Genomic DNA, 23,823 nt, shown 5'->3' on the forward strand with positions numbered 1-23,823 from the left:
TATCAATGTTAACTAGTTGTAGTTGTCTAAGAGCATCTCCAACCATATTTTTTGAAACCACTCTTGGAGTATAATAATAAAAAACATTCTTTATATCTCTACACTATTCAATGATTTCTATATATCTTGTTTGGCACTTTGGAGATCACAAGCTTCATCCTCTATCTTTGGTGAGCGAGAAACTAGGAATAAAGGATATATGGAAATATTTGGTGATCTAGTTGAAGAAATTGTTGCAAGAGTTTTTTTTATCAAAATATCTATTCCTATCAATAGGGAAAAATATAAAGAGACTTTCGGAATTGCTCTAATGGACTGGCTAGAAAATAACTCATCCATTAATTCGACCTGCTATTTGAATGAACTAGAGCTAATTTTCACTTGCTAGTTGTAAGCCCATGAAACCAAACCGGCTCTAGTTCAAGAATCATGCAGCATTTCTAGTTCAAGGTGGTTTAGAAATGTCAGATTAACCGTGGTCACACGATTTGTGTTTCCAACAAATTATTTAATTTGTTCCGTGGGAGATGCATCAGATGCTGGTGGGTGGTGGCTGCTGCTACATGAACGTACCATTGAAGCATGCGCATATCACAGTTGACACGTTAAATGAGAAGATAGCGGTGCTTCATCTAAACCGAATAACTCCCTTTGTACTGTGCAGAGCCCATTAAGACCCCCGAGGCTTTCTCGTCGCGTTTTTTATTTCTCCAGTGGAAAATGAAGCCAACAACAGTCATCATTATCCAAAACCTGGTACTACGTGGCAGGCATGGCATGGCAGGCTAAATTAGGGGTGTTCGGATCTGGTGACTAAAATTTAAAATGTGTCAGGTAAGAGTGTCGCATGAGATGTTCGGATACTAATAAAAAAATAAATTACAGAATCCGTCGGTACTCCAAGAGACGAATTTATTAAGCCTAGTTAATCCATCATTAGCACATGCTTACTGTAGCGCTACATTTTCAAATCGGCTTAAAAGATTTGTCTCGTAAATTAGTCCCAAGCTATGTAATTAATTTTATAATTAGTTTATATTTAATACTTCTAAACATCTGATGGGACAACAACAAACAACTAAAGTTTAAAGTTTAGGAGTAGAAACGAAACACCCGTCACCAAAAACCGGCCGTTCGCCTACCGACGCGAGCAGGAGCAGGAGCAGGAGCAGGCGCAGGCCAATTAATCCCGCTGCCATCAGCGCCCCGAGAAATCAGCGGCGTCTCCGTGACACAACGTCACCTGATTAGCGCCCACGGTTGCAAGTCCAACCCAATTTAATGAAGGCAAAAAAATATACTATACTAGTAGTACTCCACAATAATTAGGTGGACGCAGCTATCGCGAGATTAACTGCGCAAACGTGCCGTTAATTAATTCCATCACAGTCGTCGTACGTCAGTTGCCGTGACGAGCAGCTTTTATATACTCACGGTTGAAGGCCCAATCAGCGAGCGCCCCGGCCGTACTAGCTAATTAACTGGGGCATTTAATCCTACTACTCACTTCCTAATCGTCATTATCGCGGCGATTAATTAATTATATTAAGCGAAACCTCCGTGGAGCTGCTAGTAGAATTGGGTTTCGCCCGCGACGTCTCGATCTGCATGGATTAATGGGGGGCATTCAATGCGGGAGAGCGCGAGGCAACTAACCAGATGGATGCATGGGCGTGCGTGCTGCGTGCCTTTACTTGAATTGCACTCGCCAATGCACTTCTTCATTGCTCCTACTAATAGCCCTGTTAATTGCCTGCCTTTGCTTTCCTGCCACCTATGACGTATATGCGGCTATGGAGTAGCAGCTTAATTGCACCTTTTCCATCCAAGGCCGCCATGCATTATTAATGCTTCTTATGATACATCCTCCGTGTAGAGACGAGGATATATCTCATTGGATGATCAAGATTTCAGAATTTTGATCAAGGTGAGGTGCCATTTAGTATTTTCTACATGAGATTTACAAGCATTGGTTTATTCCACCGAGTTTTATTTTCTGTTGATTGTTTGCCACAGCAATTTTCTTAAGAGATCAATGCAGTTCCCACTAGTTTCGTATGTTTCTAAAAAAAAAAGTTCCCACTAGTTTGACTGGAGTTTTAGCACAGCAAACATGTCTAACCGGATCAGATCATCATGTTCAACAAAGATGATGCAGAGAATTTTCAAGTCGTGCCTTTGTAGATTTCTTTTTTCATAACACGCGTGCAACCAAAACTTTGAACACTTCGCCCTCTAATACACATAAAAAATTTAGGACTTGCACTGGCGCGTGAAAATGATGTGTGGATTTGTCATAAGAAATGCACTCATTCACCCCATGTTCTTAACAATTGCTACAAAAGTGAATATAAAATGTAATGTAAAAAATATATATGGAGCAGAAAAATACTGTGTCCATGTCTAAAACCATGAAAAGAACATAACTAGTATTACATTTTTTAGATAAATGGTTCAATTTAGCTCTCACCTGCAAGTAGAAGAACAGCCTCGTAGTTTATCTTCCAAAAGAAATTCTCTTAGTTGGATATCATTCATGGCAACAATAATTCATCCAACTGAGTTGTTCTATATATTTATTTCCTTTTTTTTTATAAAAGAACAAGTCCTTTGTACCCACGAGCCAAGTTAATAAAATTGAATATACTACGATTACATATAGGTTACAAACTGCCTATAGGCCGGAATCATTGAGTGAGAAATTCAGGCAGTAATGTAAATTTTATTCTGGAGTAAAATATCAAAATAGTGTTATATATCTAGCCTACTGAAGTTCAGACTAATTTTCATTCTCCAATTTAAATAGTTCACAACTCATAATATTTTGTATCCTAGCATATATACTATGCATCCAAACAATGAAAAGAATAACACCATCAATAATAAACACAACGTTATAACGAACAAAACTATAATTAACGAAAGGCGACTACTATTTGTACAGAAGACTTTTTAGGAAAAACGAAGAACTAATAAAAGAACAAAATAAATTGAGAGAAGTCCAACTTCTATGTAACCCAGCAGTTTTTGATCTATGATATGATCATACTTTCTACTAAATAAATATAGGCCCCTATACTATGATCAGACGATTCTTATCAGACAAGATATTGCCCAAAAGAAATCCATTTCCTGATGATATTTCCTTTTCCGATTTCCTCTAATCTTTCTCCGTTCACTCTGTCTCATCAGCGGCCGCATTCAGGTCGATCCTCGGCTTCTTGCCGCTGCCTTCGGCGGCGGCGGACTTCTTCCCGCGGAGCGGTGGCACCATGGCGGCGCAACGCGGGCACCGGGGGTCCTCCTCGGCGATGAGCACGTACGTGAGGCATGACGGGCACGCGGCTGCGCGCATCGCGGGCTGCGGCGACCGGTTGCGCTTTCCCGCGGAGGAGGACGACGAGGTCGACGCGGACGATGTGGACGACGTTGCCGGCGATGCGGTGGTCCTCCCGGCGGCCGCGCGCTCGAGGGCGGAGCGGACCATGTCGAGGGTGCAGACCGCGGTTGAGTTGGTGGTGGGCGCCGCCGGTGGAGGAAGGTTGAGGTCTTGGTGGCCGCCTTGCACGCTCGGGTGGCGAGGAGTCAGGAAAGTCTTGCCGGACTGCGAGAAAAATCAACAAAGGCTGGGTTGAGTATACTTTGCAAAAGAAATTCGTCTTGGAAAGTGATCGGTGCTTATTTCACAAGGATTAACTAAACAAAATCTCATGAGTGATCGATCAATACAAAAACAAGATGAAAACTTGATCTGCGTAAGGGAATACAATCTCATATTTCTATTTCTTGCAGGCGACGATAAAACGATGGAAAATAAGAACAAATATCTAAGATATCAAATCCTCTCTAGCAAAACTCAACCACATGATGAACAGCCCTTGACATATGAACCAAAAGGGGAGAGAATCAACTCACCAGGAGGTCAAGCCGTCGCTCCCAGCCGGCAGGCACCGTGACCTCGAGGTCCACGACCTCGTCTTCCGGTGCCGCGCCGCCGCCGCAGCCGCCGAGAAGATCCATTGTCACGATCTCCGGCCCGCCCTTCTTCCCCGCCTCCCCGCGGAGCAGCCTCGCGACAGAGCTCACGTCCGCGGCCATCATCCCCAGCGCTGGGGCTGCCGCGTGGGCTCCCGCCTCCCGGAATTCCTTTCTCGACCGGCGGTCGTTGGCAACGGCACCTCCTCTCCTTCTCTCTGGTTTGCGCGTGCGCTCTGGCGGACTGCGGGTGGAATGAAGCGGTGGGGTTTGCGCGCCTATATATATAGACCGCCGGGCCGCCGCCCTGGCAGACACGTGGGCGCCGCGGGCCAGGGACACGCAGGTCAATGAATATACTCCATGGAGTGCGCTATGAATTGGCATTGTTGGGAAATGGTTGGCAATTTTATTCATTAATTGGCAATTAATTGAGCATACTAGCACCATGGATTTGAATTTATTCAAACACGGGTTCCACCTTCTTGAATTCATGCATTCCACATTTCATTCAACCTTTGAGCTACTTCCCCATCCTAGAACATAAAGGCCTTTTCAGGTGTCCTAAGTTAAATCATCTTAAGTTTGATCAAGTTTATAGAGAAGGATATTAACATCTACCATATTGGATAGATAGGTTATGAAAAATGTATTTTTTTCACATACTTGTATTCAAAGGAAACAGCACAAAAGCTTTTTTTTTCCAGAGAGAGAGAATGCTCAACTTGGATTTCATTCATTTTCGCGTACTATATATATAAGTGCCATGGTTTTTGCACGAGTGCCCACTTTATCTCACCAGCACATAGACCTTTTCCATATCATCTAGCACCGACAATGATTTTAGCCCCTTTGATCCAAGTTAAACTATGTTATCATTTTTCTTGGCAGAACCAAAATATAAAACCACATTAATAACAATTACTATAGCCAAAAGAAACAACAGGAGAGCTTATTATTTTCAAAGAGAGATGATACTCAACTTGAATGCCATTGATTTTCACATTCATTTGTGAAACTATTGAATTACTAGCAAATATGCCCGTGCGTTGCAAGGGGAGTCCTTTTTTTTTCTTGAGAATCCAAGAATGGACGCGGGGCTTAGGGTTTGTTTGATTTATAACCACAACTTGCCACGTCATAAGTTAGTCACGCCATAGTTTTTTATGTAATTATGTGGTTCACTGTCATAACTACGATGTGCCATACTTTCTTAGCACTGTTTCCACATGTTATAATCTCATTTTTTTACCAAACTTTGCTGTAAGTGTGCCTTTTATTTTGCTTGCCGTACTTTGATCATGTTTGGCTCGACTTGTGCATGCCCACTGTGCAGTGCGTCAGTGGCGTGAGTCGCGGTACCAAAAAACAGGACTCTAGTTCAAATCCCATGGCCCGTGGCCTGATGCAAGGAGAAAATCACCGCAACCATGATGTGTTTGCATGATTGTCACATTCTGCAACTAAGAATATACTTTTAAGTGGTTTCACACGGGATATCCGTGGCAACCAAACTACGGCACCAACCAAGCCTAAAAGTATCTTTGTGTCAAGATTCTTTATTGAACTATAATGCAATTTAGTTATTGTAGTGCGCAATCAAGATGATCATCAAGCACTTCAAAATTACTTTGACCTAATCATTTATAACATTTCATCTTGTACTGTTCCACGGCTAAGGTGAGACAAAAAAGGAAATCAAGTATTTATGTATCAACCTGGATTTCTCGAATCAATGCAGCTCAAAGGAGAATCAAATATAAAATATTTTGTTTTATATCATGTAAAGCATATGGTGCCTTGGTGTGTGGTCTCTCTTCTATTATTGGAGACCTTGGTTTAGGTACCGTGGCACAAAGTTTTAGGCGTATTTTTCACAAGCTAGTTGTTTTTGTCGCTGGGACTAACAAGTTCCAAGGAGCGACGTGCTGGAAGACGAAACACAGGCGAGCAGCCATAAAAATACGAACGGAAACCAAACTGGAAAAGGAATTCGAACCCAGACTGAAAAATGAATTTAAAGGAGGCCGAAAAAAGTACAGCAGAAACTTTGCCTCTTTACGGATGGAAACCGAACTGAAAAAGGAATTCGAACCCGTACTGAAAAAGGAATTTAGAGGAGGCAGAAAAAAAAAGTACGGCAGAAATTTTGTCTCTTTATTATTAGGTATAGATTATAGTTTTCTGTAAGGATGCATGACAGATGTGCTATCAATAATTAAAAAGAAATGATCTGGCTGTAATTAAAACAATAAAGGCTAACGTCTACTACCTGGTGAAATGAAACAACATATTATCATTTTAATCAAATTGCCAGATATTCTACATTAATTTTAGCATTGACAAGATATACAGGTATATAAACATGAAGGAGTGCACTATTTATTGGTGTAGTTGGGAGATGGTTGGTTTCATCATTTTGCAATTAATCGAGTATACTAGTGTGCAATTGAATTTATTCAAACATGGTTTTTAGTTTATTCTTAAAATCACACATGACATATTGGCAAGTCACATTTCATTGGTCCTTTTAAGTTTCCCTTGCTTAACCATCACATACATTTTTTCCTTAGAAAATCATATTTGACATACGCACCATTCTTCATCTTGGAACATAGCCCACTTTATCTCACCAAAACATAAACCATTTTCCATATCATCTAGTACTGGCGATTATTTTGTGGCCCCTTTGATCTAAGTTAAACTATGGTCTCATATTTTTGTGAAACCAAAATATAAAACCACATCAATAACAATTACTATAGCTAGAAGAAACAACATAAAAGCTTAATATTTTTTCAAAATAGAGAGAATGCTCAACTTGAATGCCATTCATTATCGCATTCATTTGTGAATTTTTGAATTACAATTTGTCTGTAAGAATGGCATGACAGATGCTCTAGTAGTAATTAAAAAAGAAAGGATTTGGCTGTAAATAAAACAAAAAGCTTAACGTTTACGACATGATGAGATGAAATAATATATTATTATTTTAATCAAATTGCCAGATATTCTACGTTAATTTTAGCGCTAGCAAGATATGCAGATATATAGATGTGAAGGGGTGCACTATTTATTGTTGTAGTTGGGAAATGGTTGATTTCATCAATTTGCAGTTAATCGAGTACACTAGCATGTATTTGAATTTAATCAAACATGGTTTTTAGTTTACTTATAAAATCACACATGGCATATTGGTCAGTCACATTTCATTGATCCTTTTGAATTTCCCTTGCTTAACCATCACATACATTTGTTTCTTAGAAAATCATATTTGACATATGCACCATTCTTCATCTCATAACAGCCAACACTTCATCTCACCAAAAATAGACCATTTCCAACATTATCTAGTACTAGTTATTATTTCACCAAAAATAGACCATTTTCCATATCATCGAGTACTAGCGATATGATGATTTTGTTCCCCTTCAATCGAAGATAAACTATGTTCTAATTGTTTTGGTGAATCCAAAATATAAAACCATATCAATAACAGTTACTATAGCCAGAAGAAACAATAGAAAAGGCTTAATATTTTTCAAAAAGGGAGAACACTCAACTTGAATGCCATTCATTATAATATTCATTTGTGAAAATTTGAATTACAACTTGTCTGTAAGAATGACATTACAGATGTGCTAGTAGTAATTAAAAAGAAAAGATTTGTCTGTAGGTAAAAAAAAAAAAAGCTTAATGTTTACCACATGGTGAAATGAAACAATATATCATCATTTTAATCAAGCTGCCAGATATTCTATGTTCATTTTAGCACTAACAGGATATGCAGAGATATAGACATGAATGAGTGCACTATTTATTAGTGTAGTTGGGAAATGGTTGGTTTCATCAATTTATAATTAATTGAGTATACTAGCATGAATTTGAATTTATTTAAACATGGTTTTTGGCTTGTTCTTAAAATCACACATGGCATATTGACAGAACCTTTTGAGTTTCCCTTCCTTAACCATCACATACATATTTTTCTTAGAAAATCATATTTGACATATGCACCATTCTCCATCTCATAACAACGCACCATGTTGAAACTAGCGGTTTCAAACTGCGTGGAAGAGACCGAGGCCTCCGCCCGTCGGACGGTCGGCCTCGGGCGGAGGCTCGGGATAAGAACGATAGGAGGGAGAGTGGTGAGTAAGGGAATGATACGGAAAACTATGGTTTCATTAATTCATCCACCAACCAACTTCCACGGTTACAAGTGTCCCCTATTTATAGGACTCAACTACTACATAACAGAGTTTATTACAATGCCCCTCAACTGCTACAGTACATTCCTAGAATATTCCGCCGCTAGCCTTCTGTTCGCGGGGCAATCCTGCCATACCGTCTTCAAGTGATGGGCTTCCATGAGCAGCCGGCCCACTATAGGTCGGTCTTCGGCCCAAAGGCCTGGGTCCCTGGCGCTGGCCTTCATCTCCCGGGGCGCGCCGCTGCCTCGACGGGTCTCCGCCGGACGGTCGGAGACATTACCCGCGGGTCTTCGCCCGGCCACACGGGGGCCATGGTTCTCGCCACTGGCCTCCGCCTTCAGGGGCGCGCCGTTGCCTTGGAGAATCTTCGCCGGTCCTGGCGGAGGCATCATCCGCAGGTCTCCGCTCGACCGCTGGCCTCCGCCTTCAGGGGCGCGCCATCGCCTTGGAGCCTCTCCGCCGGTCCGAGTGGAGACATCATCCGTAGGTCTCCGCCCGGCCGCGCAGGGGCCATGCTGGCATGCTTGTGCGGACCGTGAGCGCCTGCACTTGAGTACGTGCGCACACTTAGGCAAGATCGTTTGTTTGATTAGTTTAGAGATAAGGCGGCCTCCGCCCGTAATACCGGAGATGCCCGCCTGAGCGGTCGGCGGGATGCATGCCTGGCCTTGGTGGAGTCCGCGATGAAAAGGAGATTCAGCACCCTTCGAGCATAGCCGGGAAAGTTCCTTTAGTCAGCGCCGGGTCTCCACCTTAAGATGGTCAAAGACACCTTGGCGACACCCCGCTGTCGGGGGCCTTCGCCACCCACCGAAGCCATGTTACAACAGTTCCCCCCTTTTGAGACCATGGTTTGCCGGAGCATGCCGTGAGCTCAAAACGCCTTGGCCGAAGGCATCCGCGGGGGCGGAGGCCACCTTCGGTGTCTTCGAGCGAGGCCCCGCTACTTCCCCCCTGGCCTGCTCTGGCGTAGCCGTTGGTCTCGTTGAGAGTAGCCATTGGGCGGCAAATGTAGCCGTTGCCCTATGTTGTGGCCGTTTCTGCCGTGTCAGTGTCCGTTGCATTCCCTGCGACTTTTTCGGAGGTGACCGTTGTGCAGTGGGCGGATCTTCTGGAGGTGACCGTTGTGTGGTGGGAGTCAGACCGCCTGCCCGCTGCCTATAGAAGAGTGCTTTTGGTGGCGGGGCCCCCCCACACATCGCTCATTCGCTTTCATTGCGTCCGAGAAATCGTTCTCTGCCCTCTTCGTTTTCACCTCTTGCTGCCCTCGCGCGTTCCGTCTTTCTATTCGCGTCTTGTGCTTAGGTTGCTGTCGCGGTGGCTTTCCTTTCCGCCTCCACCCAAACTCGCCGGCCCACCTTCTTCGGACCTTACCGCCACCTTCTCGGCGTTAGGGCCGTCGGCTGGGGTGCGCACTTTGAGGAGTGCATGCTTGCCTCTACCTCCGCGTTGGAGTTGGAAAAGCTAGTCGAGGAGGATTTGGGGAGTGTCTCTGCGTCTATCAGAGATCTGATCGCCGTGGACTCTGGAGACATGGTGATAAAGTCTTGGGACTTCGACCCGTCCTCTATCACTGAGGAGGCAATCACGGAGATGCTGAAGGAGTCATGTTTTCCTTCTTCCAGGGTAAAAATCCCTCCACTAGGTCAGACTGTTCTGGAGCTGGAGGAAGGATATGCGGTGGTCTTTCAGGACTTCTTCACCTGCGGCCTCTGGTTTCCTTACATTCCCTTCCTTCGCCGGGTGTTGGAGACCTTCAACGTCCAGCTCCATCATCTAACTCCCACTGCTTTCCTGACACTTAGCAAATTCTGCTGGGCGTGCGTCTCTTACGGTGCCGAGCCGGATGTGGACACCTTTTGCACGTACTATGAACTGCGGAAGCAGCCAAAGAAGAAGAAGGAGGTGCGAGATGGCAAGGAGGTGGAGGTGATCTACCAGTACGACAGTTGCACTTTCATGTCTAAGAGGAACCAAGGCGTGGACCACCTGGAGATCTCTTTCTACCAGAAGGGCAAGTGGGACCATGGCTGGCTCGAGCATTGGTTCTACGTGAAGACTTACGGGGTCCGCAGCACAACTGAGGATGGCGAGGAGCTCTCGGAGTATCCATTGACTTCTTAGATGGAGGAGATGGCGCCACTCACGTGCGTGGATCTACCGGTGGAGGTGTCTTCGACACGGGAGGCCTGTGATCAGGCTTTTACGGTAGCGTGCCGCTACTCTAGTGGCCGTGATCTGGTGGAGGAGATCATGGCCTCCAACTACTGGCCCTTGGGCAAAAACAACCTAGCTTTTCAGCTGGAACAGGTCAAGATTCCCATTTTTGGGCCGGAGGCCGGGATTTCGTTCCCCCGCTTCGGTCGGTCTTTGGGGGAGGGGGTGATGGAGGACGGTTTCATCTCCGAAGTTGAGGAGGCCGCCATAGGGTTGGTTGGCAAGATTTCTGAGCATGAGTACACATCTCGGATGGCCGTGGCAGGCACCATGCCATGGCTCAATCGAGTTTTTGAGGAGGCCAGGATCATCTACCGGGAGCGCGAGGTTCCTGCTGAGGTCCTGGCCTCGATTGAGAAGAAGAAAAAGAAGGCCTACGCAAAGAATGTTACAGCAGAGGCCGAGTCTAAAAAGAGGAAGGGCGCCGTCGGCTCTCGGGCGCCTGTGAAAAAGAAGAAGAAAAGCGGAGCCCCATTGATCGTGCCGGCCTTGTCTTCTGCTGGCAGTGCGGGCGCTGCCTCCGCCGGCAGCGAAGACGTTGAGAGCTCCTCCGCCCCGTCAGAGGATGCTCGAGTTGCGAGCGGAGGGGATCGTGGCTCTCCTGTAGCCCCGGTGTGCCCGACGAGGGGGGCTGTGAGCGGTGCCGGGCTTCTAGAGACCGGCGTTGTCCCGGCACGCTCCTCGCATGGTGCTATGAGCATCGGCGAATAGCCAGAAGATAGCGCCATCGAGCCTATGCCCGACGTTCTTGGCGGGCTATGCTCAAGCTCTAAAGAGGACACGGAGGCCATCCCGCGGCATGTTCCTTCATCCCCTGCCACCGCTGCACCTTCGCCCGTGCCTGCGGCCGACATCAGGCTGTTGGAGCCCGCTCTTGCTGAGGAGGCTCCGGTGGCTCGGCCTTCTTCGAGTCCTCCACCCGCCGGGCCGCTGGCTGAGGAAGTCCAGCCCTTTGGGCCTTCGCCAAATGATACGGCGGAGACCTCTGCTCAGAGGGCGCGGCAAGCTGCCCTACCTAGGCTTTTTATGAGTAAGTTTGTTTGGTGCACATCCTTATGTTTATTGTCTTCGCCCAGTTCATTCCTTTGCGTATTGTGCTAAGTGTCAATACTATGCATCTGCTGCTTTGTAGGCGATGTCATGGCTGGACTTCTCACCCCGGAGGAGTGAGCAGCCGCCGCTAGCGCTAGGTTCGGTCTGGGGCAACCAGGGCTGACGGCGTCGGGTCCGAGTAAGTAAAAATGTTTTTGTCTTGATCATCATCTGGCCTATTTGTGATCTGCCCTCTGACCTAAGCTGTTGTTGATGTTTTTTTACATAGGCTCCTCCGACACTTCTATCTCAGGTTGGGAGGAGTGTTATCTAGATGTTCTTGGAGACGTCGAAGGTGGTCTTTGGCTGTTGGTGCATTTAACGTGAGATTTGCTTCTCACCTCATCGTTTCATGTTTGTTTGTTCTTCTTTGAACAGATCGCTTCAAACAGCGCCTGAGGGATATGGATTTCTTCCAGCTTCTTCGCGTTCACCTAGAACACTAGAGCCTGGTGCGTCTCCGACGGTTTCGCCCCTTTCCTTGTTATACAGATGCACGCCCGGAATGGACACTTTTTGTAGCAGCAGCTTGTTCATTATCGTTATCGAGATCTCATCATTGTCAGTCACTAGAGCTCATTTTCACAATCGCGTAGTCTATCACCAATCCCATCAAATTCGTGTTCAAAATTAAGCAAGGACAGCCTTCTAGTTCTACAAAACGATCAAACTTAATCGAGACCCAAGTTCCTCCTGACAGCACCAAGCAGAGTTCCCCCAACGAAGTCCCTAACCGATCGAATTTCCCAGCACGACGCTCCAATTCGCATCAAATGATTGGAACTAGAGGACTCACCGGCGTGCCGGTGACAACCGCGAGCCGTCGGAGCGCGGAGGCAGGGAGGGCAACGAAGGACGCGAGCTCCCCGAACTCGGCGCCAGCACCGGCGCCGGAGGGGAAGCGGAGGACGCCAGCCCTAAGGCGCACCGGCTCCTGCGGCGGTGGCGGCGGGCGGTCCCCCGGGAGCGAGTCGAGGAGCGCCTGCGTGGAGGCGAGGACCAGCGGCTTCCTCCGCTGCCGCATCTCCACCATGAATGCTGCCGCCGCCACCACCGTGACGGGAGCCCGGTCGCCCGGAGGTAGGAGAGACCACTTGACTCAAGTCCTGAATAAACAGACGATAGGAAGGTCTGAACAACCCAAGAAGCACAGGCAGTTCAGAGTTCAGACTTCAGACTTCAGTTTTTTTCCTTTTTTTTTTTTTGGGTTAATCGGAGAAACACCGTTATAATTTTCACGGATGGCACCGACACCATTACTATTCATCTATTTTAAAGCATGCCATTATAATTTTTCGTTTTCCATAAAATGTCACTGAATACATATGTACACAACCTAGACCCAGCTGCAGGCGTATACGAAGACGTATACTTCATCTCCTCTGTCATTGACACACGGGCCCTACATGTCATTTTCTTCCTCCTCTTCTCCTCCTCTCTCTCTCTCCATCCCGGCGAGCAGCAGCACGCCGGCAGCAGCACGCGGCCGAGCAGCAGCAGTAGCACGCCGCGAGCGAGCAACCTGTGTCGGGGACGAGCTCGCCATGGCGGGGGCGAGCTCCCCATGGCCACCGGCGCCGAGCTCGCCATGGCAGTTGGGGCCAAGCTCACCGGGGCAGTCTGCGTCGCTCCCATGGCCGCCAGGGCCGAGCATGCCCGCGGCAGTGCTGCGCTTGCCATGGCCGCCAGGATCGAGCTCACCCGCGCCTTGGACACTCGGGCTAACCTCGCTGGGGCAGTCTGTGCCGGGGACGAGCTCGTCGGGGCAGCCTACGTCGGGGGACAAGCTCGCCATGACCGGGGGCGAGCTCCCCATGGCCACCGGCGTCGAGCTCGCCATGGCCGCTGGGGCCGAACTCGCTGGGGCCGTCTGGGTCGGCGCTGAGCTCGCCATGGCCGCCGAGGCCGAGCTCGCCCGCGGCCGTGCTGCGCTCGCCGTGGCTGCCAGGTCCGAGCTCGCCCCTCCCCCATGGTTGGAGCTCGAGTAGAGGTCGTGCTCGCCTCTGCCAAGGCCTTGCGGGCGCGTACAGCGCGAGTAGAGCTCGCCGTCGGTGCCGAGCACGCCCGCGCCGGCAAGCTCCCGTCCGGTCCCGAGCGGCCACTGTGTCCCGAGCCGGAGAGAGATGAGAGGAGGAAGAAGATGACATGTGAGGCCCGCGTGTCAGTGACAAGGGAGATGAAGTATGCGTCTTCGTATACGCCTGCAGCTGGCCCAGGCTGTGTCCATACGTATTTAGTGGCATTTTTGTGGGAAACGAAGAATTATAATGACATGCTTCTAAATAGAACGAATAGTAATGGCGTTTCTCCGAACCGCGGAAATTATAATGGTGTTTCTCCGATTAACCTTTTTTTTTGGAAAGACAACTTCAGAAGATTTGGATGTGTTATTACCGTTGGATGGCAGTATTGGACATGATTAGTAGTAAGGTTGAATTAATTTGATGTAGATTTTTTCATCCATACAATTGTTTGGACACGACAAAAATAGGAACAGCGGGTTTCCAAAAAAAAAAGGAACAGCGCGTCGCTATGAAACGAGTACTCCCTCAGTCTGTAGAGAAAGTGCACTTCCAGATTGTGACTAAATCAGATTTTTTTTTACTTTATATCTCCGGATAGATTTAATATAAAAATATATTTATTATCAATCTAATCATACTTATTCGATATTCCAAATATTATTTATTTTATATAGGTACATCTGTCTGACTAGCTACATACACTGCAGAGATGCAGAATAATACGCCAATAGCCCAGCACGGCTGTAGTATGAGTATGAACATGGGTCACAAGGTTCAAGAACTCAACTCTAGCTTTTTTGAAACGTGTAGCTTTACTTGGAACCAAAAAAGAAAAACGAGATCAAAACAACTGTGAACTTTCTGCGGATCAAGTAGGAAGAATCCTGATGACTCAACACTAATGTACTCCACATCGCAGAGTCGCATACAGTCAGAGATGAAGAAGCAACTTGACGCAAGCGAACTTATATACCAAAAAGACTTGATCTACTAATGGCAAAACGAGCAAGAGAGATCTTCCCCTTTAAATTGAGAGCAACGTTTAGCGAGAGAGAGATGTTGACAGGAATATTGTGCTCAAATTCCCTTCCCAAATGCAGCATAGCTAAAAAAAGTCTCTATTACTAATGGCAAAAACGAGCAAGAGATCTGCCCCATTTTAAACAAGTCCTCTGTAGTATATAGGCATGAATATTGTTTTGCTCCTGAAGCATTCTGGTTGTAGAAGCGGATTGGTTTTGTTGCAGCATGCTACATTTTTGTTTGGATTGCTTATCACCCAAAGATGGTTGCATGTTGTGGGTTATCAGTGTATCCTAGATTATAAATTATTGATTGATTCTACAAGAGAGGTTATAAAGAAAATACATTTAAGTGAAATTTTTGTGTAGCATGATCCATCCCTGTCACTTTCATACATACACATGTTATGTAAGAAAGATGCCTATGTTACCGTGTTTTAGCAACTAAGATATACTGCTGCTTAGTTCTTACTCTTGTGTGCAAAATTATGTAGCCATTGAAGTTCAAATGTTATGTAAAGATTGGCACTGAAATTAGTTTTGGCAGTACATAAAAGAACTACTCCATAATTAGGAGGAAAGACAGTAGAGAAATAGACGTTGCACATAGCGTTTCAATCAGATGCTCTATTTGACATGGATCCTAGTTGATGATTTTCCATGAACATACTACTTATTTAAGTAATTAATAATCTTTACCAACGACTAGCACCGGAGAGACCAAAATCAAGCAGCGATGGGTTAGATCCTGAACTGAAACGGCTGGTATTAAAGCAGGCTAAAGCTGTTTTGTTGTGAGAGAAAAATACTGTAGATTCTGGCTGATAAGCCGGCTGATAAGTTCAAACGAAAAGGCCCGAAAAATGGACGATGATGCACTACTACTTCTGAAGATCTACTAGCTACATACGCTGCAGAGATGCAGAATACGCCAATAGCCCAACACGGTTGTAGTATAAACATGGGTCACAAGGTTCAGGAACTCGGCTCTTGCTTTTTTCTTTCTTTCTTTCTTTTGGAAACGAGTATAGCTTTACTTGGAACCAAAAAAGAAGAAAAGGAGATCAAAACAACGGTGAGCTTTCTGCAAATCAAGTAGAAAGAATCGTGATGACTCAACACTAATGTGTTCTACATCGCAGATTCGCATACCGTCAGAGATTAAGAAGCAACCTGAAGCAAGCAAACTGTACTAAAAAGTCTTGATCTGCTAATGGCAAAACGAGCAAGAGATCTGCCCCTTTAAATTGAGAGCAACGTTCAGCAAAAAAACAGCTGTTGACAGGAATATTGTGGTCGAACTCCATTCCCAAATGCAACACAGCTAAAAAAAGACTATATTATTAATGGCAAAAACGAGCAAGAGATCTACCCCATTTAAATGCAGCCGGTGACAGGAATATCCTGCTTAATCCCTTCAAATTCAGCCCATAGTAAAAAATATCTATTATGAATGGCAAAAATAGGCAAGAGATCTGCCTCTTTTAATTTGAGAGCAAATGTTGAGGAAAACCAGCTGGAATATTTTGGTCAAACAAATGGTCATCAAATCGAGCACAACAACAGCTGACATACTTGGCTCAAACAAATGGTCTTCAAATGCAGCACATCAAAAAATAACAACAAAAAAAGGAGCCTGTCAGACAACCCCCAGACAGGCAGTGCTTGACCAGGAACGATCCTCTACAGCACCAGACACAGCATCAAGCCAAATCTTGGCCCACAGGTCATTGCTCATCAACCAGGCTTAAGTGCTTGGCTTCCTATTAGTCAAGGATGCAGCGGTATGATCCTGTAGAATAGATCCTGTTCAAGTAAGGCTCGAGAAATGAACTTTTAAGCTAGCTTCTATCGCATGTGAGCAACCCAGGCGGGACTAATCAGTGAGAGTGGCCAGCATACTGTGTACTGGGCCAGGCCATTCTGGTATTCTCTGTGTGGGCTTCAGGTCGAGTCCATCGAGGCTGCAATAGCTTGACCTCTGTTGAAGTGTTGATGCCTCACCTGAAAAAGGAAAGATATGATAAGCTCAGTTGATTCCTAGATGGTTGTAGTTCACACTTCACAGGGCTCAATCTTTGGCCCATGTGCAATGCTGGATGTTGCTGCCCCATGGTTGCCGTTGATCTTTGACAGCAAGGTGGCCTGCAGATCGGTAATGATGCTCAGCTTAAGAAATCTTGTTTCTTTAACGTTTTTATGTTTGACTTTGTTTCCTCGGCAAGTGCTGAATATGCTGCACAAGTATATTACAGAAGCAGCTGAGCAAGAAGTTTGAGTACGATGGAACAGTATGCAAATTTCAGGTTTGTTTGTGAGAGCGCTCGAGAGTGAAGACCCGAGGCAGAGGAAAATAATGGCAAAATTACAATTGGTCAGGAAGCTGATGCCCATACGGCCATAGGCCATACCCACGCCAATGTCTACGTTTTTTTTTTAGTGAGAGACAGTGGCACAAGTACGACTGATCTACCTGACACGTGCATCCTAGCCCAAGTATAGAATCTGCTGAGGTTGCCTTGGGCCCAGCCCAAGTAGGAAACTAACAACCGGTGCCATCCTTAACGAGGCCCATCACGCAGTCCAGGCAGGCGGGTGCTAGTCCAAGAAGCAGACGCAACGCGTGCTTCTTGTGCGGTTGCCATTCCTTGTCCGCTCAGAACGTGGCAACGTGCCGCTTCTCGTATCTGCCAACTGACCCTGGTACGGCATTTTTAGTACGCGACAAAGAGGGATAACAATGTCGCCTGTCCCTCCAAGAACGACCAACCACTGCCTGCAGGATGCGAGATGCCTGCCTGCCGTTCTGACGCCTCAAGGCATCCGCCCCGCCTGCCTAAACTGCCGACAACGCTAACAGGCCAAACCGACCGAACGGTTCCCGCGTGGTGCAGGGCCGGCCGCCCGGGCTGAAGAAACCCTCCTGAAGCTCCACGCCGCCGGCCGCCGGAGTGGATTTCAGCTGATCCAATCCAAAAGCAAAAGCAAAAAAAAAACGAGAACGAAAGATCCAATCCGAGTCCGAGAGCTTCTTCTTCCTGGCGGTGCGGCCACGATATCATATCATGCTGGTATGGGCGACGACGACGGCCATGTATAATGTATAGATCGTCATGTAGGTGCGCCGTGCGCGCGCACAATAAATCGCGGTGCAACCCGGCGGACTCCGCTGCAAATCTCGTCACCCATAAATGCCGTTGCCGGTGCAGGTCGCCATAGCTAGCTCCCGCCGGCACTGATCTGACGTCCCGGCCTGGCCTCGGCACCGGGGCAACAGCAAACTTCCCACACGTTTTTTGCTGCACATGCCCGCCGCGCCACCAGTCTCGTCGCCTCAACTGTGTTCCGCCGTACCGTCCATGTCCATCCATCCTAGGAGCAAGTACCGCGCGTGACAGTGTGCAGTTCTTACATGGCCGAACGAACCTGCCTGCATCCAACGGCACACAAACACTTGGATAGCGGCTCAAGGCCTCCAACATACGTGGAGGGTGGTGCATCAAGTATGCGTGTTCCGTTGTTCCTCTCTAGGGCACTGTTTGTTAGCTAGGTCAATTGCTAGGCAGGGCTAAAAATAGCTATCTAAAAATTAGTCAGCTAGGGTCTATGTAGATCACATTGATTGTTGTAATCTAAATTAACCATAGGGTTATCATAATCTAGATCACGACTTGCCCATCAAAGTGTTTGGATCCTAGATTAATTTGGTGGATTATTGTTGGTTAAAGTGAAAAATACCTCGCGTGCCCTTTAGTGAGGCGCAACTTTAGATAAGGTGTCCAGGTGGGGCAAGTTAGATTTTTTAGCACCAATAATAATCTCCAAAGAAAAAGGTATCAGATACGTTCAACCTGTTCGCTGGTTGGTTTCTGGGCTGATAAGCCCGGCTGGTTCTAGTTTGTTGTGAGAGAAAAACACTGTACCATGGATGATAAGCCCTGGCTAAAACCAACCAGCGAACAGGCTGATTATAATCTAGTGAATTGATTATAATAACCCACGGCATAATCTAACATGTTTGGACCATATTCAAATTATTTTAGATGAATTATTAACAATGATCCAAGCAGGCCCTAACTATTATCCATTTGGATACCAGGCTCATAAGACCTTGTTTGAATACCCTCTTATTATAATAATTAAATTTATAATCAAATTTAAACTAAACAAGATTGATTATATGATGTATTATCAAAATCAAAACTTCTGATTATCACAATCCCATAATCCAGGTGAGATCAAATTTTAGGGGATTAGGGATTCTTAAAGTATAACTTACTCCCTGATCAATTGTCCAACTTGCCAAACTGAAGGATAAGATAGGAATTTCTCACTTTAACCAACCATAATCAATCATTATAATTTAGGGACCAAATAGATGTATTATCAAAATCAAAACGTCTGATTATAATAATCCCATAATCCAGGTGAGATCAAATTTTAGGGGATTATGGATTCTGAAAGTATAACTTACTCCCTAATCAATTGTCCAACTTGCCAAACTAAAGGATAAGATAGAAATTTCTCACTTTAACCAACCATAATCAATCATTATAATTTAGGGACCAAATACTCTGATTATTACAATCCATAATTCTGATTATATTAATCCTATGCATAATTTAGATTACAATAATCCAGTTGCGATCCAAACAGGCCCTAAGTGTATATATATCCCTATCAATGAACTATTATCAATGTTAACTAGTTGTAGTTGTCTAAGAGCATCTCCAACCATATTTTTTGAAACCACTCTTGGAGTATAATAATAAAAAACATTCTTTATATCTCTACACTATTCAATGATTTCTATATATCTTGTTTGGCACTTTGGAGATCACAAGCTTCATCCTCTATCTTTGGTGAGCGAGAAACTAGGAATAAAGGATATATGGAAATATTTGGTGATCTAGTTGAAGAAATTGTTGCAAGAGTTTTTTTATCAAAATATCTATTCCTATCAATAGGGAAAAATATAAAGAGACTTTCGGAATTGCTCTAATGGACTGGCTAGAAAATAACTCATCCATTAATTCGACCTGCTATTTGAATGAACTAGAGCTAATTTTCACTTGCTAGTTGTAAGCCCATGAAACCAAACCGGCTCTAGTTCAAGAATCATGCAGCATTTCTAGTTCAAGGTGGTTTAGAAATGTCAGATTAACCGTGGTCACACGATTTGTGTTTCCAACAAATTATTTAATTTGTTCCGTGGGAGATGCATCAGATGCTGGTGGGTGGTGGCTGCTGCTACATGAACGTACCATTGAAGCATGCGCATATCACAGTTGACACGTTAAATGAGAAGATAGCGGTGCTTCATCTAAACCGAATAACTCCCTTTGTACTGTGCAGAGCCCATTAAGACCCCCGAGGCTTTCTCGTCGCGTTTTTTATTTCTCCAGTGGAAAATGAAGCCAACAACAGTCATCATTATCCAAAACCTGGTACTACGTGGCAGGCATGGCATGGCAGGCTAAATTAGGGGTGTTCGGATCTGGTGACTAAAATTTAAAATGTGTCAGGTAAGAGTGTCGCATGAGATGTTCGGATACTAATAAAAAAATAAATTACAGAATCCGTCGGTACTCCAAGAGACGAATTTATTAAGCCTAGTTAATCCATCATTAGCACATGCTTACTGTAGCGCTACATTTTCAAATCGGCTTAAAAGATTTGTCTCGTAAATTAGTCCCAAGCTATGTAATTAATTTTATAATTAGTTTATATTTAATACTTCTAAACATCTGATGGGACAACAACAAACAACTAAAGTTTAAAGTTTAGGAGTAGAAACGAAACACCCGTCACCAAAAACCGGCCGTTCGCCTACCGACGCGAGCAGGAGCAGGAGCAGGAGCAGGCGCAGGCCAATTAATCCCGCTGCCATCAGCGCCCCGAGAAATCAGCGGCGTCTCCGTGACACAACGTCACCTGATTAGCGCCCACGGTTGCAAGTCCAACCCAATTTAATGAAGGCAAAAAAATATACTATACTAGTAGTACTCCACAATAATTAGGTGGACGCAGCTATCGCGAGATTAACTGCGCAAACGTGCCGTTAATTAATTCCATCACAGTCGTCGTACGTCAGTTGCCGTGACGAGCAGCTTTTATATACTCACGGTTGAAGGCCCAATCAGCGAGCGCCCCGGCCGTACTAGCTAATTAACTGGGGCATTTAATCCTACTACTCACTTCCTAATCGTCATTATCGCGGCGATTAATTAATTATATTAAGCGAAACCTCCGTGGAGCTGCTAGTAGAATTGGGTTTCGCCCGCGACGTCTCGATCTGCATGGATTAATGGGGGGCATTCAATGCGGGAGAGCGCGAGGCAACTAACCAGATGGATGCATGGGCGTGCGTGCTGCGTGCCTTTACTTGAATTGCACTCGCCAATGCACTTCTTCATTGCTCCTACTAATAGCCCTGTTAATTGCCTGCCTTTGCTTTCCTGCCACCTATGACGTATATGCGGCTATGGAGTAGCAGCTTAATTGCACCTTTTCCATCCAAGGCCGCCATGCATTATTAATGCTTCTTATGATACATCCTCCGTGTAGAGACGAGGATATATCTCATTGGATGATCAAGATTTCAGAATTTTGATCAAGGTGAGGTGCCATTTAGTATTTTCTACATGAGATTTACAAGCATTGGTTTATTCCACCGAGTTTTATTTTCTGTTGATTGTTTGCCACAGCAATTTTCTTAAGAGATCAATGCAGTTCCCACTAGTTTCGTATGTTTCTAAAAAAAAAAGTTCCCACTAGTTTGACTGGAGTTTTAGCACAGCAAACATGTCTAACCGGATCAGATCATCATGTTCAACAAAGATGATGCAGAGAATTTTCAAGTCGTGCCTTTGTAGATTTCTTTTTTCATAACACGCGTGCAACCAAAACTTTGAACACTTCGCCCTCTAATACACATAAAAAATTTAGGACTTGCACTGGCGCGTGAAAATGATGTGTGGATTTGTCATAAGAAATGCACTCATTCACCCCATGTTCTTAACAATTGCTACAAAAGTGAATATAAAATGTAATGTAAAAAATATATATGGAGCAGAAAAATACTGTGTCCATGTCTAAAACCATGAAAAGAACATAACTAGTATTACATTTTTTAGATAAATGGTTCAATTTAGCTCTCACCTGCAAGTAGAAGAACAGCCTCGTAGTTTATCTTCCAAAAGAAATTCTCTTAGTTGGATATCATTCATGGCAACAATAATTCATCCAACTGAGTTGTTCTATATATTTATTTCCTTTTTTTTTATAAAAGAACAAGTCCTTTGTACCCACGAGCCAAGTTAATAAAATTGAATATACTACGATTACATATAGGTTACAAACTGCCTATAGGCCGGAATCATTGAGTGAGAAATTCAGGCAGTAATGTAAATTTTATTCTGGAGTAAAATATCAAAATAGTGTTATATATCTAGCCTACTGAAGTTCAGACTAATTTTCATTCTCCAATTTAAATAGTTCACAACTCATAATATTTTGTATCCTAGCATATATACTATGCATCCAAACAATGAAAAGAATAACACCATCAATAATAAACACAACGTTATAACGAACAAAACTATAATTAACGAAAGGCGACTACTATTTGTACAGAAGACTTTTTAGGAAAAACGAAGAACTAATAAAAGAACAAAATAAATTGAGAGAAGTCCAACTTCTATGTAACCCAGCAGTTTTTGATCTATGATATGATCATACTTTCTACTAAATAAATATAGGCCCCTATACTATGATCAGACGATTCTTATCAGACAAGATATTGCCCAAAAGAAATCCATTTCCTGATGATATTTCCTTTTCCGATTTCCTCTAATCTTTCTCCGTTCACTCTGTCTCATCAGCGGCCGCATTCAGGTCGATCCTCGGCTTCTTGCCGCTGCCTTCGGCGGCGGCGGACTTCTTCCCGCGGAGCGGTGGCACCATGGCGGCGCAACGCGGGCACCGGGGGTCCTCCTCGGCGATGAGCACGTACGTGAGGCATGACGGGCACGCGGCTGCGCGCATCGCGGGCTGCGGCGACCGGTTGCGCTTTCCCGCGGAGGAGGACGACGAGGTCGACGCGGACGATGTGGACGACGTTGCCGGCGATGCGGTGGTCCTCCCGGCGGCCGCGCGCTCGAGGGCGGAGCGGACCATGTCGAGGGTGCAGACCGCGGTTGAGTTGGTGGTGGGCGCCGCCGGTGGAGGAAGGTTGAGGTCTTGGTGGCCGCCTTGCACGCTCGGGTGGCGAGGAGTCAGGAAAGTCTTGCCGGACTGCGAGAAAAATCAACAAAGGCTGGGTTGAGTATACTTTGCAAAAGAAATTCGTCTTGGAAAGTGATCGGTGCTTATTTCACAAGGATTAACTAAACAAAATCTCATGAGTGATCGATCAATACAAAAACAAGATGAAAACTTGATCTGCGTAAGGGAATACAATCTCATATTTCTATTTCTTGCAGGCGACGATAAAACGATGGAAAATAAGAACAAATATCTAAGATATCAAATCCTCTCTAGCAAAACTCAACCACATGATGAACAGCCCTTGACATATGAACCAAAAGGGGAGAGAATCAACTCACCAGGAGGTCAAGCCGTCGCTCCCAGCCGGCAGGCACCGTGACCTCGAGGTCCACGACCTCGTCTTCCGGTGCCGCGCCGCCGCCGCAGCCGCCGAGAAGATCCATTGTCACGATCTCCGGCCCGCCCTTCTTCCCCGCCTCCCCGCGGAGCAGCCTCGCGACAGAGCTCACGTCCGCGGCCATCATCCCCAGCGCTGGGGCTGCCGCGTGGGCTCCCGCCTCCCGGAATTCCTTTCTCGACCGGCGGTCGTTGGCAACGGCACCTCCTCTCCTTCTCTCTGGTTTGCGCGTGCGCTCTGGCGGACTGCGGGTGGAATGAAGCGGTGGGGTTTGCGCGCCTATATATATAGACCGCCGGGCCGCCGCCCTGGCAGACACGTGGGCGCCGCGGGCCAGGGACACGCAGGTCAATGAATATACTCCATGGAGTGCGCTATGAATTGGCATTGTTGGGAAATGGTTGGCAATTTTATTCATTAATTGGCAATTAATTGAGCATACTAGCACCATGGATTTGAATTTATTCAAACACGGGTTCCACCTTCTTGAATTCATGCATTCCACATTTCATTCAACCTTTGAGCTACTTCCCCATCCTAGAACATAAAGGCCTTTTCAGGTGTCCTAAGTTAAATCATCTTAAGTTTGATCAAGTTTATAGAGAAGGATATTA

General features: G+C 45.5%; 2 protein-coding genes and 1 non-coding gene across 3 annotated transcripts; all 3 read right to left on the reverse strand.

Annotated features, from left to right (window-relative positions):
• Positions 1-2,883: 2,883 nt before the first annotated feature.
• Positions 2,884-4,223, reverse strand: LOC136497774 (protein GL2-INTERACTING REPRESSOR 1-like). Its single transcript, XM_066493631.1, has 2 exons — positions 3,916-4,223; positions 2,884-3,604 (listed from the first exon to the last, which is right to left on the reverse strand). The coding sequence occupies exons 1-2, from the start codon at positions 4,099-4,101 to the stop codon at positions 3,176-3,178; spliced, it is 615 nt and encodes a 204-aa protein (XP_066349728.1). The 5' UTR covers positions 4,102-4,223; the 3' UTR covers positions 2,884-3,175.
• An 11,954-nt stretch (positions 4,224-16,177) lies between these two features.
• Positions 16,178-16,366, reverse strand: LOC136498760 (small nucleolar RNA U3). Its single transcript, XR_010769761.1, has one exon. It is a non-coding gene; the product is annotated as a small nucleolar RNA U3 (small nucleolar RNA).
• Positions 16,367-22,118: 5,752 nt separating this feature from the next.
• On the reverse strand, positions 22,119-23,458 carry LOC136497811 (protein GL2-INTERACTING REPRESSOR 1-like). Its single transcript, XM_066493673.1, has 2 exons — positions 23,151-23,458; positions 22,119-22,839 (listed from the first exon to the last, which is right to left on the reverse strand). The coding sequence occupies exons 1-2, from the start codon at positions 23,334-23,336 to the stop codon at positions 22,411-22,413; spliced, it is 615 nt and encodes a 204-aa protein (XP_066349770.1). The 5' UTR covers positions 23,337-23,458; the 3' UTR covers positions 22,119-22,410.
• Positions 23,459-23,823: the final 365 nt, after the last annotated feature.

The sequence above is a fragment of the Miscanthus floridulus genome, chromosome 12, assembly GCF_019320115.1.
Source record: "Miscanthus floridulus cultivar M001 chromosome 12, ASM1932011v1, whole genome shotgun sequence".
In the NCBI taxonomy this organism is placed as follows: domain Eukaryota; kingdom Viridiplantae; phylum Streptophyta; class Magnoliopsida; order Poales; family Poaceae; genus Miscanthus; species Miscanthus floridulus.

Excerpts from the sequence above, each read along its gene's own strand:
- LOC136497774 (XM_066493631.1), bottom strand. The coding sequence starts at position 4,101 with ATGATGGCCGCGGACGTGAGCTCTGTCGCGAGGCTGCTCCGCGGGGAG. Across the intron at positions 3,605-3,915 it reads AGCGACGGCTTGACCTCCTG|TCCGGCAAGACTTTCCTGAC; the intron begins GTGAGTTGATTC and ends TTTTTCTCGCAG.
- LOC136497811 (XM_066493673.1), bottom strand. The coding sequence starts at position 23,336 with ATGATGGCCGCGGACGTGAGCTCTGTCGCGAGGCTGCTCCGCGGGGAG. Across the intron at positions 22,840-23,150 it reads AGCGACGGCTTGACCTCCTG|TCCGGCAAGACTTTCCTGAC; the intron begins GTGAGTTGATTC and ends TTTTTCTCGCAG.